This window comes from Myotis myotis, unplaced genomic scaffold, assembly GCF_014108235.1.
Source record: "Myotis myotis isolate mMyoMyo1 unplaced genomic scaffold, mMyoMyo1.p scaffold_m19_p_38, whole genome shotgun sequence".
Taxonomy (NCBI): domain Eukaryota; kingdom Metazoa; phylum Chordata; class Mammalia; order Chiroptera; family Vespertilionidae; genus Myotis; species Myotis myotis.
In genome coordinates this window covers 1076580-1094270 of record NW_023416344.1, presented here as the reverse complement: position 1 = coordinate 1094270, position 17691 = coordinate 1076580, and the positions used below count along the sequence as shown (strand labels likewise).

At 62.1% G+C, this 17691-nt stretch overlaps 1 protein-coding gene across 3 annotated transcripts; it reads right to left on the bottom strand.

Annotated features, from left to right (window-relative positions):
• Position 1: 1 nt before the first annotated feature.
• On the bottom strand, positions 2-16484 carry PPP1R16A (protein phosphatase 1 regulatory subunit 16A). 3 transcript variants are annotated; one of them, XM_036303687.1, is made up of 11 exons: positions 16357-16484; positions 4386-5417; positions 3253-3323; positions 2998-3143; positions 1870-1973; positions 1669-1793; positions 1465-1590; positions 1306-1381; positions 1099-1228; positions 775-940; positions 2-585 (listed from the first exon to the last, which is right to left on the bottom strand). In XM_036303687.1, exons 2-11 carry the CDS (start codon positions 4642-4644, stop codon positions 211-213), a joined length of 1578 nt encoding a protein of 525 aa, XP_036159580.1. In that variant the 5' UTR covers positions 4645-5417; positions 16357-16484; the 3' UTR covers positions 2-210. The 3 variants fall into 3 exon arrangements, with proteins under 3 accessions (XP_036159580.1, XP_036159581.1, XP_036159582.1); XM_036303688.1 differs by lacking the exon at positions 16357-16484 and adding an exon at positions 5829-6741; XM_036303689.1 differs by lacking the exon at positions 16357-16484 and adding an exon at positions 3417-3438 and having other exon boundaries at positions 4386-4540.
• Between the last annotated feature and the right edge of the window lie 1207 nt (positions 16485-17691).

Genomic DNA, 17691 nt, shown 5'->3' with positions numbered 1-17691 from the left:
GGCAGGTGGCAGAGGGCTCTTTATCAAGAGTCACAGGCTGACACGAGGTCTCTGTAGCTAGGTGCCCCCCCAGGTATGGCTTCTGCCAAGGCCCATTCCTGCCTGCGGAGGCGGGGTCCCAGATGGCTGGCTGCCTGCCCACAGGGCACACGTCGGGATCGCCAGCAAAAGGCCTGGCAGCAGAGCCTGGGCAGCCCGAGCGCCAGCCCCTCACATGAGCCGGCAGCAGGGCCTCTTCTCCACGGGGGCCTCCTCCGAGGGGGCTGTAAGCTTGAGCAGGGGCGGGTCCCCACCAGCCCTGGAGCCACACTCAGGCTGGGGGGCCTCTGTGTCCGCAGACAGACCAGACCCGGGGGCCTCGGGCCCGCGCTGCAGCTTAGCAGCTGCTCGCTGGCGCTTGAGCTCCGCCAAGGTGTGGTGGGCCTTGGTGCGGCCGAGGCTGTGGCCCAGGCTGTCGGGGGCCACGCTCTCCGGGGGGCTCAGCTGGTAGGAGACACTCCGGTCAAGCCGCTTGGAGTACAGGTGCCGTCCAGGGGTGCCCCCAACTCGGCCGTTGTGTGGCCTAGACACTTCGGAGTCCTCCTCCTGTAAGGGGAGCGTGGGCCCCAGAGGCCATTCAGGGGGACCCTGTCTGGCCTCCCCTGGTCCTGGGCACACTGCTTTGTGGTAAAGGGGAGTCACGGGGGTAGGGCACCAGCTGATCTATGGTGCAGGGTCACTGATCCACTGGCTCCTGGGTCAAGGCCTGCTCCACAGTGAGGGGGAGGGGCTCACCTCAGGGGGCGGTGGCCTGAGCTCAGTGTCTGTCTGGCCATCCTCATCCTCCTCTTGGGGCTCTGGGCTGGTGGGAGGTGGCTGTTGCCACACAATGGCCTCCTGGGCATGCTCCTTGCGGTACAGGCTGGTGCGCTGGGTCAGACTCACCCGCCTCACCACCTTCCTGGGGGAGCACAGGGTGAGGTTGTGGAGGACACTTCCCTCCCCGTGGACTCTGCCCCAAGCTCCAGCTGGCACCATGGCCGCCACCGCTGCCGTCAGTGGGGGCAAAGGCCTGGGCATGGCCAGAGGGGTGGGGGAGGGGGGGGGGCGAGTGCTCACCCCCAGCTGCCAGCACTGGAGGTACGGCGGCGCAGCAGAGAGCGCTGGCGACCTTGGCCCCGCAAGAGTGCGTCCTGCTTGTGCTTCAGCTCCAGCAGCTTGGCCCGCACCTCCTCGTCCCCGCACAGGTCTGTGGAGAAGCGGGCAGAGGGTCAAGGGCGCCCTCCCTCTGCTCACATGCACCTCGAGGAGGTGGTCCCAGCTCACCAAGAGGCGTCTCTTCCATCAGGGACTTTCCATTGAGGTCGGCACCGTGTGCCACCAGCAGCTCCACCAGGTGCACCTGCGGGCCAGCGGACCAGGCTGCTGAGCTCCAGAGCTGGGGGACCACCGGGGCCCGGCCGCCCACGGCTCCAGCCCACTCACCTGGCCCCAGTACGCAGCAGCATGCAGCGGCTCCCAGCCGTCAAGGTCCTTGGCGCCCAGGCTGACCCGGTGCTCCAGCAGCAGGGCCGCCGCCTCGCTGAACCCGTTGGCAGCGGCGATGTGTAGCTAAGGCACAACACCCCTCCTGAGCCCTGGCCATGCCGTAGCACCCTCCACCCCTTGCGTTCCCTCGCCAGTCCTCACCAGCGTGGCCCCGTGGTCCCCAGGGGCGTCCAGGTCAGCCCCCGTCTGCAGCAGGCCTCGGATGTGCTCCAGCATGTGCAGCTCCGGCAAGGCCCGGGCCCCCTCAATGCCGTCCTGGGTGATGCCTGCAGGGCAACAGGCTCAGAGCCAGCGCCGCGGGCCCCGCCCCGGCAGCAGGTGGGAAGGTGGGATCACACTCACCCCGGTTGGCCATGGCCGTCTCCAGGCAGTCCAGCGTCTGCTCATCCTCACATAGGTCATAGGGCATGTTTCCATCGGTGTTGACTGCCAGGAGGTCAGCGCCACTGCAGGGAAGATGGACAGGTGCTGCCATAGGGCCCTCTCACCTTCTCCCTACAAGGGAGGCCCCCAGGACCCACTCAGAGGTCCTTCCCCAAAGCCTCAGCCTCGGGCTGCCTCCAGGGCATGTGGGGCCGACAATGAGGCCCAGGCCCCAGATGCTGCTGGGAGAGGCTGCCCCTGGCCGGTTGGTGCCCCTCAGCCTTAGCTCCTGTCCTCAGCCCTGCAGTCTCCTCCTGTGTCTGTAGGTTACTGGCAGCCATCAGCCCCATGAACGTGCACATTGGGCCCACCTGCCAGGAGTGGGTGATGGTACTCTGGAGGCCCCAGGGGCAGAGCCTGGGCACCAAGACAGCCCTGCAGAGCTGCAGGGAGCAGAGCTCATGTGGGAGCCTAGAGGGGGGGACACGGGTGGGTGCCCACTGTGGAGAGGAGAGGGGCTCAGTACTGCCCCTCTCCCTCGCACATACTGTCGATGCCTGGGACGCTCCACAGACAGTCTGAGCACCTAACCATCTGTCCTACTAGAGGGGTTAGAGTTGAGGCGCTGTGCGCGGGGGAGGGGGGGCTACTGGATCCAGTGAAGCCGACCATCGGCGTTCACTCCTCATGGTCAAGGCCTCACCTGGGTCCAGGTACTCCCTCCCTCCTTGACAGTTTCACCCTCATCCCTGACCAGATGGCATTTCTCTGTCCAGGGCCTGGGGAGGCCAGGAGGCCTGTGCTGGAGGTCAAGGCCCACCCTCAAGGAGCTCCTGAATTCGTGACAGTACTTCGCAGGATATACCCAGGTCAGCAGCCAGGCGGGCAGACGACCCTGTCTGGAGTGCGTGTGGCCCCTGCCCACGCCTGGCTCTCCACGCCAGGACACAGGCAGTAAGCAAAGGCCAATGGGAGCAAGAGGCAAGGGAACACTTCCCCCAGATGAGGTGCCTGGGCTGTGTCTTAGGACCAACTGCCCGCTGCCCAGCCATGGTTCTCCCTGACACAGATGCCCACTCTGGCCACACCTGCTCCCAGGGGCCCTACCGGGCAATGAGCAGCTCCACCAGGTGCAGGTGGCCGCAGGTGGCCGCAGCGTGCAGGGGGGTCCAGCTCTCACTGTCGCGAGCGTTGACCGTGGCCCCGGCCTCGAGCAGCTGTTGCACCATTTCCCGGAAGTCGTCGATGCAGCTCTGTAAACCAGGCAGCCTGAGCACCAGGCCAGCCCCCTCCACACCCCCAGCCCCCTCCACACCCCCAGCCCCCAGCCAGCTCCGCCCTCTCAGCCCCTGCAGGGCTCACCTGGTGCAGGGCCGTCAGACCATCCTCGTTGGCCAGGTCCGGGCTGACCCCGCTCTGAAGGAACTGGCGGACTGCAAGAAGGAGGGGGGTGTGCTCAGGGGGCAGGAATGGAGATCCTGCCACAGGCCGGCTCTGTCCCGGGCAGGCCCTGCACCTGAGGTTACCTGGCTGACTGCTGTGCTGTGGCTGAGAAGGACGAGGAAGATGGTGGTACAGGTGGCAGGAGGTCTCTGCCTCCAGCCCCCAGCAGGACCCACCCTTCCCAAATCCTGGCACTCCACCCCTCCTGTGTGAGCCCGGTCGCACTGGGCTCCAGACGACCCCACTCTGGCCTGGGTGTTGGCACCCTCCTCCAACCCCCCCCATGTCCCGTGTGTCCCCCCCCCCCCCGCCTTCCCCACAGACCACTTGGCCCCCACAAACGCCCATCACTGGTACCTGCCCCTCCCTCCCCCCACTGCGGGCTCCCAGCCCTGCTGCAGCCTGGAATGTGGGCTGAGGTGCCAGGCCTGACCCCCGGGTCTCCCTAGGAGCAGAACTGGCCCGGCCCTCACTCCTCTTCAGCAGCCCCACCTTGGGCCCAGGCTCTTGCCAAGGTCACCTTTGACCTCTCTGTGGCCTGGACCTCCCTGGGGGTGCTTGTAGGCAGCACAAGGACGCACCCTCTTCCCCACAGTGCCCTGTGCCCTGTGCCACACCCACCGCGCCCTGTCCACTTCCCCAGCCTTGGGCCTTCCTCGCCACAGGCTCTGCAGCAGAGGCCCCTGTCCTGGAAGGAGGTCCGGGAACGACGGGGAGCCTGCCCAAAGCTGAGGCCAGGACTCTCCTGAGCACCGTCCAGCCCCGGGGCCTTCTCCTCCCGGGTCCCTAGACCAGTCCCTAGCAGGAAGGCTAGGCCGCCCCAGCCCACTGCAGCCATGCCCTGGACACCTCTCCAGGCTCCTAGAAGCCTCACATCTGAAGCAAGAGCCTGCACGCTGCCCCCTCACCTGCAGCCACAGCTGAGGTAGCTGGGCTGGACCCCAGGTCTCCGTGAGATGCAGCTGTGTCCTCGGCAGGTCTCACGAGGACGACACCAGGGGGACAGGGACGGGCTGTAGGCTGGGCACCACCCTAGGGTCAGCCACACTCACCTTCTTCCAGGTCATTTCGGGCAGCGGCCTCGAGAAGGGTGACACTGGGCGGGAAGAGGACCCGCTTCTGCAGCCTGCCGCCAGCCGCCTCCTTCCACAGCCGCTCCCTGTGGCCCTTTCTGCCCTGGGCCTCCTTCTCAGCCTGGGCCCACATCTTCACCTGCTGGGCACGGCGCTTCTGGGCGTGCTTCAGCCGCTCCTGCGTGCTCATCCTGCTCACCGCGGGCATCTCTGCCAGCAGCTCCAGGTGCTCGGCCATGGCGGGGGCTTCCCGCCAGGGGGGTTGCTCGGGGCACCAGACAGGGAAACAAGGGGGCCAGGCTGGGCCTGAGGGGCGGGGCAGCCGGGTGGACTGGGGCCCTCGCGGGCATCCCCTCCTCAAGGCCCGGTGCCCTCTGCCCCTGGCAAGGCTGGGTCAGGAGATCCCACTCCGTGACCAGGCTCAGGCAGCCCAAGAGGCACAGGCCCCTGGCAGAAAGGGCCGTGTGGGAGACGCCAGCAGCCACCTCTTGGGAGCCCTGGCAGCTTGGCTGTTCGAGGGCAGGGCCTCCCTCTCTCCCTCCTGGGGTCAGGGTGCACGGCCTGGGGAGCAGCAGGACCTGTCTGCCTTAGTCCAGGTTCTGTAGCTGATCGCCCAGGTAACAAAGGCGCAGCTTCCTGGCGCCTCGCCAAAGGGGAAGGGCGGGCAGGACAATGGGCAGAGGCCCCTGGGAGCCCTAGAAGCCCCTTTCCCCCCAAGCCTCAGGAGCCCGGATAGGGCCTGGGAGCAGCCATGGTCTGGCCTCCTCTGTCCTCTGCTTCCTCCTGTCTGTTTCCCAGGGTCAGTGCATGGGCACTAACCAGGAGGTGTGGCCGGAGGGCGGGCTCAGCAGCCAGAGCAGCCAGGGCAGGGTGTGTGATTAGAGCCTTGGGGTCCCAGACATGGTGCCCGGGGTGAGGCGGAGCAGGTCTGGCAGCCGTCTTCAGGAGGGCAGCCCCTGTGGAGGAGCCTGGGCAGGGAATCCGGCCACAGACAGCAGCGGCTCCACCAGCCTGAGGAGGAAGAGGAAACACAGGGAGGCTGGCAAGGCTCCCAGCAGCTAGCAGGTGAGACCAGGGCCTGCCCTGGATGAGGCCCAGCCCGTGCCCACAGAGAGCCCTGCTAGACAACAGTCCGGGGAGCTGGGGGCTTGGAGCTGGGGGGGGCCCCCCCACAGCTTGCTCTGCCCCCCTCTGAGTCACACTGTGTTTAAAAAGGCTGAGAAGGGCCCAGCCAACGTCACTCAATGGTTGAGTGTCAAACTAAGAACCAGGAGATCATGGTTCGATTCCTGGTCAGGACACATGCCTGGGTTGTGGGCTTGATCCCCAGTAGGGGTGTGTAGCAGGCACACAACCAATGATTCTCGCATCATTGATGTTTCTCTCCCTCCCTCTCCCTTCCTCTCTGAAATATATACATACCTTTCTTTTTTAAGAAAGGGCTGAGGAGGGAGCAGGAGGCTGCCTCCAGGGCCCAGGGACTGCTTCAGGAGCTGTTCTCTGCTGCTTCCCAAGGCTCCAGGTTCTGGCCCTGGTCCCAAGCATCTGCCCTGTCTGCCCCCAGGCTGGGCCAGGCAAGGTGGCCTTCTCCTCGGCTCTCCAGGAACTGCCCCAAGGGCAGGCCCTACCTCCTGGGCCTGAGGCCAAACAGGGCCCCGCCCGACCTGGCCAACACCCTGGCTCCCCAGGCCTCCGGGTCCCTAGCCCAGTCCAGTCGATGCCTCAGCCGTCATGTGGACACGGGCGGAGTGGCCTCCAGGTTGGGGTCTATTAACTAGGCAGGCAGCCTGCCTGGGGCACAGCCACAGAGAATCCACGGTGGCCTTCCTGCCCAGTACCCCTGTGTGGCCCCTGGCTGTGGTCACATGACACGCCTCAGGAGGCCCTGGCTGCATTTCATCCAGAAGGTCCCCCTTTCACTCGGCCAGGCCTGTGGCCATCTGGATACTGACCCCTCCTCTGGCCAGACTTGTATTTAGGGCGCTCAGTGAGAACCCCTTCTTTCTGTCCTGGGCCAGATCAAATGAGATCCGGTTCTTCCTGCTTCAGGACCTCCAGTGCCCCTGGGAGCTTCCCTGTCCAGGTCCGACCTGCTCTGGCCTCTGAGCCCGGCCTGGGCGGCGTCTTGGGGATGGAATTAGGGAATAGCTGTCCAGGCAGCACCCCTGCTCTGGGCAGCCTGTGCCAGCTGCTACCTCTGCAGACTCTTGGGGCCAGGGGCAGACGCAAGCTGTCCAGACTCCCCGTCCCAGCCCCCAGTCCTGCCTTGGCCCTCGGCACACAGCCTCTCACAGTGAGACAAGCTGGGGCCAGGCGCTGCAGACACCTGCCGGCTCCAGACCACACCTGAGGCACAGCAGAGCATCCCTGCGCCCCCCCAGACCCCCTTCCCTCCTTTCTGCTGGTCACTTACAGCTCCCCTCGCTCCCCCTGTCTGCCCAAGAGCTGAGGTCCCCCCCATCTCCCAACCCCCTGCAAGGTGGGACCTTCACCTCTTCCATCAGTCTCTGGGCCTGTCAGGGAAACTGACCCCAAGAGACCAGGAACACAGGGCGGAGCTCAGTGCCCTCTGCTCGGCCGCAGGCTCCAGCCAAGGGAGGTCCCCCCCCCCCCCCCAGATTCCCAGCAGAGTGGGCTCCAGCGTCTCCTGCACCAGTTTTACTCTCCAAGATGGTGCCAACATCAGAGCCACTGCCATCATTTTATACGAGAAAAGAGACTCTGATGCCCAGGTCCTGCAGAAAACCACCCAGAGTCGCAGCGAGCTTCCCACAGAACACACACTGTCTTTGGTTTTGTCATGAAGGTCGCCTCTGCAAACCCATCACAGAGCACATCCGCCCCCCCCCCACGCCCCCTCCAGCCGCAGGGGGAGGAAAGGGCGCTGGCTGCACTGCACACCTGGCCCCGCCCGCCCAACACCTGGGGCCGCCCACACAGGTCCTCCCTCGGCCGGAAGCCCTGAGAGCAGGCTCTGGGGGACTTGGGCGGCTGGACTGGGGGCATCCTCGGAGAAAAAAGGTGCCCACGGCGACTCCAGGGCTCTGCTGCAGTGGGCACCCCTCCCCCCCCCAGGACCTGGACCCCCGCCCCTCACCGAGCCGCTCTCAGCCTCCTCTTCCCGACGCAGCCAGGAACAGCTGCCGGAACCGGTGGCCGGACCTTCGGCACAGCCAGGAAGGCGAGACGAGCTCAGGAGTTTCCCCAGGAACGGCCCACACTCCACACCCAGGCTGAGGGGGCTCGGCAGGGCAGCTCCCGCCTCTGTCTACAAATCCGCCCCCAAGCTTCCCTGGAATGTCAAACAGAGATAATCTGGGCCACTTTTTCCAGTTCTCAGCTCCGTGCCAGGCGAGCTGCACAGGAGTGTGGACTGAGGTGGGAGGCCCCAAAACCTGGGCTCCCCAAGACTGCCAAGATCACCCCGGGACCCCTGGCCTTTTGGACGGGAGGCCCTGGTCCCCGACCCCAGCCCAGGAGGGTTTCAGCAGCCCCCACACCCACAGCCAGCAAGTCCCTGTCATGACCCCCCACTTCCCACAGGGAAATGGGGCCACTGCTCCACCTGCCTCCCTGCCCACTTCCTCGCACCTCGCGAGGCGAGCCAGGGGCAGGGCAACAAGAGCCGGAGTCTGGGAGGGGCCCGGGGAGGGGAGAGTCTCAGCGATGCTGGGGGCAGGGCAGCCCCAGCTGCAAGGCCCGGCCCCTGCCCACTCCCCCTGGCTCTGGGGGCTTCACGTCTCCCTGTTTGGGCTGTTGGAGTGGTTCCCATAGCTGCCAATCAAAAAGAGCTGATTTTATTTGTGGTATTATTTATAATAGCCAAAAGGGACAGTTCCATAGACGCCTCGACTCTAAGTAAGGTGTTGTCATTCTGCAGAAACAGAGACAAGGTAGATGAGGTCATCGAAACATCGTGGCGCAGGACTGTGCCACCTTCCCCGACTCCAGAGCGGACTCTGCCCCGGCCCAGGAGCAGAGGGCGAGAGGCGGGGCTGCTGTGCGAGACTCCTGGGCAGCCCAGGAGGGGGCCCAACGCAGAAGGCCTCAGGGACACCCTTAGTTCATTAGGCCCCAGCCCTACCCAGGCTCTCCGGGAGACTGCAATCCTGCAGAACGCCCCCCCCACAGGCACAAGGGCCCCACTTCCAGGCGGTGAAGGCCAGATGTCCAGGCCCTGTCTGGGGTCCTGGCCTGTCTCTTCCACGAGAGAACACGCTTGTTGAGGGCTCAGTGAGTGCCAGCACCTGGAAGGGGGGCCTTGGGTTGTGTGGGAAGGCTGGTGGCAAAGCAGGCAGAGCCATGTGGCTGGGCAGCAGACCCCTCAGGCCCAGGTGCCCCATGGCTCACTCCACCCAGAGGGGGAGCAGGTGCCCGGAGACCCTGAAACGTGAGGAATGCTGCACGAGGCCATGAAGAAGCGACCAGTGTGCGGGATCCAGTCCCCCGACAGCTCTCCTCACGGCTCTGCTCTGGGGGTGGGGACGGGGACGAAGGGGAACAAGAGCAGGCCCTACCCTCAGTGAGGTCCACTGCAGACAGGCAGAGGTCACAGGGTGGCCATCCAGGGGCCTCTGCCTCTAGATCCCCGTGAGGGGAAGGGCCCCGAAGCAGGCCGGGGAGCGGCAGTGGGGAGCTGGGGGCTGGCAGGCGGGCTGAGGAAGTGTGAACGGCAAGGGCAGTGTGGCAGTGGCTTCTTGAACCGGCGGGGAGACCGTGGAAGAGCAAATCAGGTGCTGCCGTGGGCACCCTCACCACTGACATACTATGGGCACACTCACCTGCCCAGAGGCCTGCTCTGCAACGTTCCAGACGCTAACCCCCAGCACTCCCACCAGGCCCCGAGGGGCAGCACCTTTAGGACAAAAATGCTGGAAATGACCTGCCAGCCTCCGCAGGGGCTGGGCTCCGGAGGGAGCCGTGCACGCGTGAAAGGTGTAAAATCTGTGGGTGACAGGCTGCCTCTGATGTAAACACGGAATAAACAATGTAGGTTTGCATCCATGTGAGAAACACAAGACGACGGACGGGTCTCGGGTGGGTGGGGGCAGCTGGGTGGTGTGCACTTTGGGTCATTTCTGTTGTGTGACTTTGAGACCTGAAGGTAAACTTCAAAACAGCTTGACACGCTCTGCTTGGAGAGGGCAGGTGTGCACACCTGCTGGGGACCCGGCTGGCGGGCGGGGCGGGCTGTAGAGGACACACCACCTTCTGTCCTGGCCAAGAAGCTGGCCTCTGCCCAACCAGCCGCAGGAGCCAGAGGCTTTCAGACAAATGAGTGATGTGATCAGACCCGGGTGGGGGCCTCACGGAGACGCTGACCCCTGCACACTCACCAGCAGGGAGTGGACAGAGGACAAGAGTAACCAGGGGCAGGTGGGGAGGAAGGAGGGCCCTGAGAAGGAGATGGGGCTGGGGGCGTGTCCAGGTGAGGGGGCAGAGAGGAGAAGACCAGTGGCTGCTGCAGGGACATGGGGTGGGGGAGCAGGGGGCAGGGAGCCCCGGGACACAGAGCAGGGGCCCTTCTTCTCATGGTCACATCAGACCCAGCGGGAGAAACAATAAAACCACAGGCAGGAGGGAGACAAACAAAGGGATAGCCTTTCTGAACCTGACACAAAACCCAGGAACCTAAAAGAAAACGGATTAATCCGATTACACTCCATTTTTCAAAATGCCTGCACTGTGCAAACACCACAAACCTGCTGAGCGCTCCCCGGGCGCTCACCCCCTTCTCCTCCCTCCTCTGCTGAGGCCCATCATCGCTACCTTCCTCTCTCCCTCTCTGGAGCACCACGAGCCCTGCCTTTGCCGCTGTAACTGTGTCCTGAGCCGGTTTCTTCTGCTCACCTGCTCACCTCATGTCTCGGAGGAATGGCAACAAAAGGCACCCGAGCCTCCGGGGAAAACCACACAGGGTGGCGGGTCAGACTCAGAACTGGAACGACGTCATTTCCCCCAGACTCACCTCAGACTCCACGCAATCCGTCAAAATCCCCGTAGTTGTCCTGCAAACTCTAATTTTCCAACACAATTCTCTGTCCAAACTAAGTCTCCATTGTATATGACATGCAAAAGGACAAGAATCGTCGGGACAATCCTAAAAGGAACAAGTTTCAAGTGCTTATACGTGTGGATATCGAGGTTCCTCGTAAAGATTAGCACGGGCTGGGGTGCAGTGGACTCGGGCAAGCGCTCCGTGTGCGGACAGCGGCTCCGACCCGGGGCAGCAGGAAGGCAGTCTTTCCGATGAAGACACACACGGTCCAGGCAGCTCACCGGGACGAGGGCTGTGCCTCGCAGTGTGCCCGAGGGAAGCCTGCACCGTACAGAGGCGGCCCCAGAGCTGGCACAGGACCAACCGGACTGGACTCAACACAGTAAAGCCTCTGCTCTGCCCAAGACCCTGTGCAGAGGCGGGAGGACAAATTCCCAAGCCACAGACCCCACAGAGGACTCCCACAGCTCGGCAGGAAAAACCCAACATTCCAACTAGAAAGTGGGCACAAGGTGGGACCAGACACTCCATTGCCCAGGGCACAGGGTGATGGGGTCCTGCCTGCTTCACCCTCAAGGAGACGCCATCGGGAGCCCACCCACACCTGGGAACAGCACGCGGGAGCCAGGGTCTCCCACTGCTGGGGGTGCAGCCACGCTGGAAAAGTTGGGCAGTTTCTTAAAAAAAACTCAACGTGTGCTTACTGCATGACCAAGCAGCTGTGCTTTTGGGCACTTATCCTGGAGAAATGAAAATTTAAGTTCACACAAAAACCTGTACGTGGATTTCATAGCGACTTGATTCATAATTGCCCCAAACTGGAAAGAGTTGTCCCTTCACAGAACCCACCAAGACCAGGTGTGCCCAGCTCAGGGGGCAGGAGGGCACCAGCACGTCCCCAACAGTCAGGCCTGCAGGGTGCAGTCAGAGGCACTCCCCGGAGGCCAGGTCCAGGGTGTGGGGCGGAGCTGAGGAAGGGGCGGCTGCACAGGGCTCACAGGGCCATGGGTGGTGACACAGATCTACACGTGGGACACGTGTGGCGGGCTGCACAGAGCAAAGCACACATTCGCACACTCACTCACGACACATGCAACGCTGGTAAGCCTGTAAGGGTCCGTGTCCCGGGCGAGGGCGGCAGCGCAGGTATGTGCCTTTGGGGGACCAGGACGTGAGGAGGGGTCTCTCTGAATGATTTCTTACAACTATGCATGTACACCTACAATCATCTCAAAATAACATTTAAAAATAAAAGGAGTGAAAAAGCAAGCCACCAAGTAGGAAATAATATTGGCAACTCTCCCCCAAACAGGAAGTGGGCCAAAGACTTCACTCAGCAGTCACGTCACATCAGCAAACACGCGGAGAGGTGCCCAGTCCTTAGTCATCAGGGAAGCGCACATGAAACCTGACACAGACCAGGACACGCCCACCAGACAGCGACCCAGCACCACCAGGGAAGACCCAGCACACGACTGCCCCGACCACGTGGGGGGTCTCCCAACCGCCATCCTGCTCCAGGCACTATCCCCAGCAGAAGCGTGCCGGGCCCCCCACAGAACCTGCTCTGGGCCATGGCTACCAAGGACATCCCAGGGCAGCTGACCAACCGGGACACAGCCTTTCGTTCACAGAACAGAGGTGCTCAGCTCCCTGAGGCTCCCGGCGGCACTGGGCAGTGGCTGTATTTCATCCAGAAGGTCAGTGGGCAGTGCACTCCAAGACTAAAGGCACCAGTGGCCTCCCAGGCCTGGCCTCCTTGGCAGTGGGAACCACCAGGATGGCTCCAGCAGCAAAATAGGAGGGATCAACTGTCATGTAACCCTTGCCTGGCACAGTGTCAGAATGCCCTGCCAGAGGCCAGCCCTGGGAGGCTGGAGCCCCGTGGAGGGCCCAGCCAGGCACTGAGGCCAGAAGCAGAAAGCGGGCAGACGGAGAGGAACATGCAACACGCTTAGACAGAGGCGTGTGGGAAGCCTGCAGGATATTCTTAGGAACCTATAGGAGGGTCACTCAAATAAATAGCAAGGTTGTAGGACACGAGTTCAATGTCAAAATCAACTGCATGTCTCTGTACTTGGAAAATGCAGAACTTTAAATATCATTTACAAAATCAGTATCACAAGCATGGAATACTCTCTCTCTCTCTCTCTCTCTCTCTCTCTCTCTCTCTCACACACACACACACACACACACACACACCCCAGGCAAGCAGACCCGGAGGACAACCCCAACTGCAACTGCATGAGGCCAGGAGCCACCCAGCTAAGACGACTGTGAACTCCTTACCCACCAGAAACTCTGAGGTAATGTTTATTGCTTAAACCATTCTGTTTTAAGATTACTTGTTAAAAGGCAATAGACAATTAGTACAGATACCTAAATAAATGGAGATGTACCATGTTCTATATTGTTAAATGTCAATTCACCCCAAATAGAGCTATAGGGTTAATGCAATCCCGGTCAAAATCCCAATAAGCTTTTTTTGTGGGAAATCACAAGCTAATTCTAAATGTATAAGGAACTGCATAATATCTCAAAGAGCCAAAATGATGTGAAAAACAGTCACCAAGTTGGAGAATTTACAGTTCTTGATCTCAAGACTTATGAAGCTGCCACAATCAACCCTGTGGGATAACAGCACGAGTCCCGGCATAAAGCAGAGAATCTAGACATAGACCCACTCCTGTACAGCAACCGGTTTCCAACGAGGTGGTAGGTAATACGATGGCGAGAGGATGGTCTTCAAAAAGGGGTGTCAGGACAACCAGATGTCCACGTGGAAACAATGGCCCTTGGCCTCCACGCGCACCGGAAGAGGAAGCACAGACAATGAAGGAGAAACTGACAAACTGGACTTCATCGAAATTCCAAGCGTCTACTGTTCAAGACACTGGCACACAATTCCCAGGCCGGCCAGTCTGGCATCCTAAAGATACAAAGAACGCTTAAAACTGGGTAAGACAAGCAGCCCATTTTTAAAAAAAGTTTTATTGATTTTAGAGGAAGAGAGAGAAGGAGAGGGAGAGAGAGAGAGCAACATTGATCAGCCGCCTCCCAAATGCCCCCGACCAGGAACCCAACCAGTGAGCCCTCGGTGCACGAACGACACTCAACCAACGGAGCCACGCCAGCCAGGGCAAACGGCCCCTTTTTTTAAGGGCAAAAGATCTGAACAGACACTCACAAAAGAAGATACACAAATGGCCAGCAAAGCAAGCGCAGGAAGAAGATGCTCAACACCATCCCTAGGAAATGCCAACTAAACCACCATGAGCCCCACACACCTATGAAAAGGGCTGAACTTTTAAAAGGATGGCAGCACTGGCGTAAAGAGAATATGGAGCGAGTGCGGCTGTAAAATGAATGTGAAGCCAACTTGGAAAATAGTTCGGCACTTTCCTATAAAGTTAACCACGGGTCCTCAAACTACCCACCGTAACATGTATCCGGCCGCCGGTGTTTTTGCCGCCGCTGCCTGTCCTGCTTAGCAGCCGCCTCATCCCGGCCCACAGTGCGCACGTGTGGAATGTCTGAGGGACAGGGAACTGGCCCCTGTTTAAAAAGTTTGAGGACCTCTGCTTTAACCCCTCCTTTCTATCATTTCACACCAAGAGAAATAAACCTCATGTCCACACAGACTTGTAAGCACAGCAGCTGAACCCTGGTGTGTGTACACCTGCCCGGCTGGCGTGGCTCGGAGGCTGAACGTCAACCCATGAACCAGGAGGTCACAGTTCAATTCCCTGTCGGGGCATGTGCCCAGGTTGTGGGCTCGATACCCAGTAGGGATTGGCTGGAGCCAATCCTCTCATCATTGATGTTTCTCTCTCTTTCCCTCTCCCTTCCTCTCTCTGAAAATCAATAAAAAATAAGTAAATAAATGTTACTATAGGACAATTTATTTTTTTAAAAAAGAAATGGCTGTTACCTGCACCATGGAATACCCCCTCAGCAAAGCAGAAATCAACTACCCACACAGGCAACCCTCTGGCTTTCCCAATGTCCCGCAGGGGAAGGAGTCCAACACCAAGGGTTTGTGTATGATTTTGTTCCTGTGAAACTCTACGAGGGAGACGGGAATCGACAGGAAAAAGCAATGCACTGGCTGCCAGGGCTCTACCCCTGGACGGCGGCGTGTTTCCCAGACGGGCACATCTCTCAAAACCCACCAAGCAGGCGCTCCTCCTCATGGCACCCTCCCCCTGGGCATCTGTGGAAGCAGACTTCCCTGCACCTCTCTGCCTCTTCTCCGCCGGGTGCTAGGGAGGTCCTGCCCACGGCCCAGAGCTGGAAGGGGTGGGGGGAGCTCGCTCTCTCCCTTCCACCTCCACGCAGAGCTTCTGCATGGTGGAAAGGTGGTGGGAAGGGGCCAGAGCAGAGGAGGGAGGATTCAGGTGAGCACAAGAACCAGTCACTCACCTGGCTAAGGTACAAAGGGTGAAGGCAATGAGCTGAGGCAGAGCCAAGGTCATGGGGGGGGGGGGGTGGCAGCAGCTGCACCCAGCTATTTGGATGAAGGAATGGATGGGAAGTGCCCTATCAGGGCTCTTCAGGAGGAGGTTTTGAGAGAGCCAGGAGGTGAGGGAAGAGCCTGGACTCCCACTCAGATGCCCTGCTTTGCTAATGATGGGCTGGGGCTGGGGTGGGGCACTCTTCGGCAGCTATGGTATGCTGGTCACCGGAGGTTCACCTGAGACTCAGATTCCAAAACGGCACACAGTGAACAAGCTGCTGGTGGACACCAGAGACTTGGGGAGGGCCCCCCTTTCCCTGGCTTCCCTAAACCTGGAAGGTCTCCATGCATATCTCCCTCTCTGCAGCCACGGAAATTAATCCCCCAGTCCCAGCAGCCTCTGCTCCAGGACGGCAAGAGGTCCACACCGCCCATGGTGCTCCCTCGCAGGCCCAGGCCGGGGGTACCTCCTGCGCAGCATGGGGCCAGGCTGTCCACACATTAGAACGTCTCAGCTTGACCCCCATCTGAGGCGGAGCCCGGGATCCCCACACTCTAAGTGAGGTCACTCGAGCCCCTGAAAGTTGACGGAACTTGCCCCGAGAGGCCCCAGTCGGTCCCCGGGCCTAACGCCAAAGCCCACACCAAGCCTGGGTGAGTCACTCCCTGCGGCCGCAGCGCCGGGGCTGAAATGGAGGTGATCCCAGTGCTGACAACAGGTTGCAAGAGTGAGAACCGTCCCTCGTGTCGGTAACACACGAAGAGCCATCTGGGGCCTCCGGAGCGTCGCTTCTCCAAGCTGTTCCTGACCCGACCCCCGGCCTCACCCACCAGCACCCAGTGGGGCCTGCGTGCTGCCCAGACCTGGGATTCCCTGAGGCCCATCTGGGCCCCGCCTCCTCCCTCCCAACCTGATTTGATCTTCCTCTTCCTCTCAGCTCAGCGCAGCCTCCATCAGGCCTCCTCCCTCCTGGGGGCTGGCCTCCCCCCTTCCCCAGGCTGGCCTCCCGTCTCCCGGGGGCCCGTCCTCCTCTCTCCCGGGGGAGCCCGGCCTCCCCTCTCCCGGGGGAGCCCGGCCTCCCCCCTTCCCCAGGCTGGCCTCCCGTCTCCCGGGGGCCCGTCCTCCTCTCTCCCGGGGGAGCCCGGCCTCCTGTCTCCCGGGGGCCCGTCCTCCTCTCTCCCGGGGGAGCCCGGCCTCCTGTCTCCCGGGGGCCCGTCCTCCTCTCTCCCGGGGGAGCCCGGCCTCCTGTCTCCCGGGGGCCCGTCCTCCTCTCTCCCGGGGGCCCGGCCTCCTCTCTCCCGGGGGCCCGGCCTCCCCTCTCCCGGGGGAGCCCGGCCTCCTCTCTCCCGGGGGAGCCCGGCCTCCTCTCTCCCGGGGGAGCCCGGCCTCCCGTCTCCCGGGGGCCCGGCCTCCCCTCTCCCGGGGGAGCCCGGCCTCCTCTCTCCCGGGGGGCTCGGCCTCCTCCCACCGCAAGCCCCGGAAGTCCGAGCCTCACCTTCCGCCGCGCTCAATCGACCGGATCCGGCCCACCGGTCAGTCAGCCCCGCGCTACTCCAGGCGCCGCAGGGGCGGGCCCCGCGCCGGGCCCTCGCCATGGCAACGCTACACTTCCGGCCGCGCGGCCCAGAGCCGGAAGCCCGGGCCCAAGGGAGCCGGGGGCGGGGCCTGTCCGGGGGGCGGGGCCTGCCTTGAGCGGCGGGAGAATCCGCGGCCCGGGCGTCCTCGGGGTGGGTGGGCCAGCGTGGGGCGGGAAGGCGAGGAGGCGGAGGCTGTCGGGAGGCGGCCATCCCTGAGGCTGGGCTTAAAGGAAGGGTCTGAGCTCAGCCGACAAGGCCGAGGCGTCCCGCGTGGAGGGAGCGGGCAGCAGCGGGATGTGGTCCGGCGGCAGGTCTGGGCAGGAGCGGGCTCCATCCTGGAGGCCAGGAGAGGGGAGCGGGGGAACGCAGGCCGAGTGGCCGGGAGGCCATCGGTAGTGCCCGCCGGTGAGACACCGACCCTTGGAGCTGTCGGGTCGACCCCTGGAGGAGGCCCGGCGAGGTCTGCAGGGAGAGGCGGCCGGGGAGCAGCGTGGCTCCCACGCGCACCTCAGCCCCGGCTTCCTGCTCCGTGGCCGCCCCGCTGCCAGCAGGTCTGGGCACGCTTGCCCGGCGTGTGTGGTTGGGGGCATCTGGGCTTGAGGCCTTGACCGACTCAGATCAGATGGCAGGGAGGACAGGGGAGGGGTAGAGGGGCGGGTGTCAGGACTGGGAGCCTGGCAGCTGCAGAAGCGTTTTGCTAGGACCACACCCTGGATCATCCTGTCCCTGCTGAGCCCCCACAGGGGCCAGGTGTGCGCAGGGGCTGCCGGTCCCTCGGGCTTCCCCCGCCTGAGCTTCCACTCTCTCCTGAGAGCCCCTCCTCCCCCGGGCCGGCCCCTCCAACGGGAGCGCATTTCCCTCCTCGACCCCCCGGGTTCTCGACACCACCCAGAACCCTGGCGTGCCCGCAAGGATTTTTAAAATACGCAACACCGGACTATTTGGAGAGGGACGCTGACCTCTTCGCCTTTAGACCAGTGGTTCTCAACCTTGGCTGCACCTGAGAATCACCTGGGAATCTTTTTAAAATCAGGAAATCAGGATTTTAAAAAGATTCCCAGGTGATTCTCAGGTGCAGCCAAGGTTGAGAATCACTGCCTTAGATGATCAAATAAAAATATGACAACAGCCAACATAGCAATAGCCATCTGGTGTAAATGAATCAAAATTATACCAATTTTTAAATATATGTTTTTATTGATTTTGGAGGGAGATGAAGGAGAGGGTTAGAGAGATAGAAACATTGATTGGCT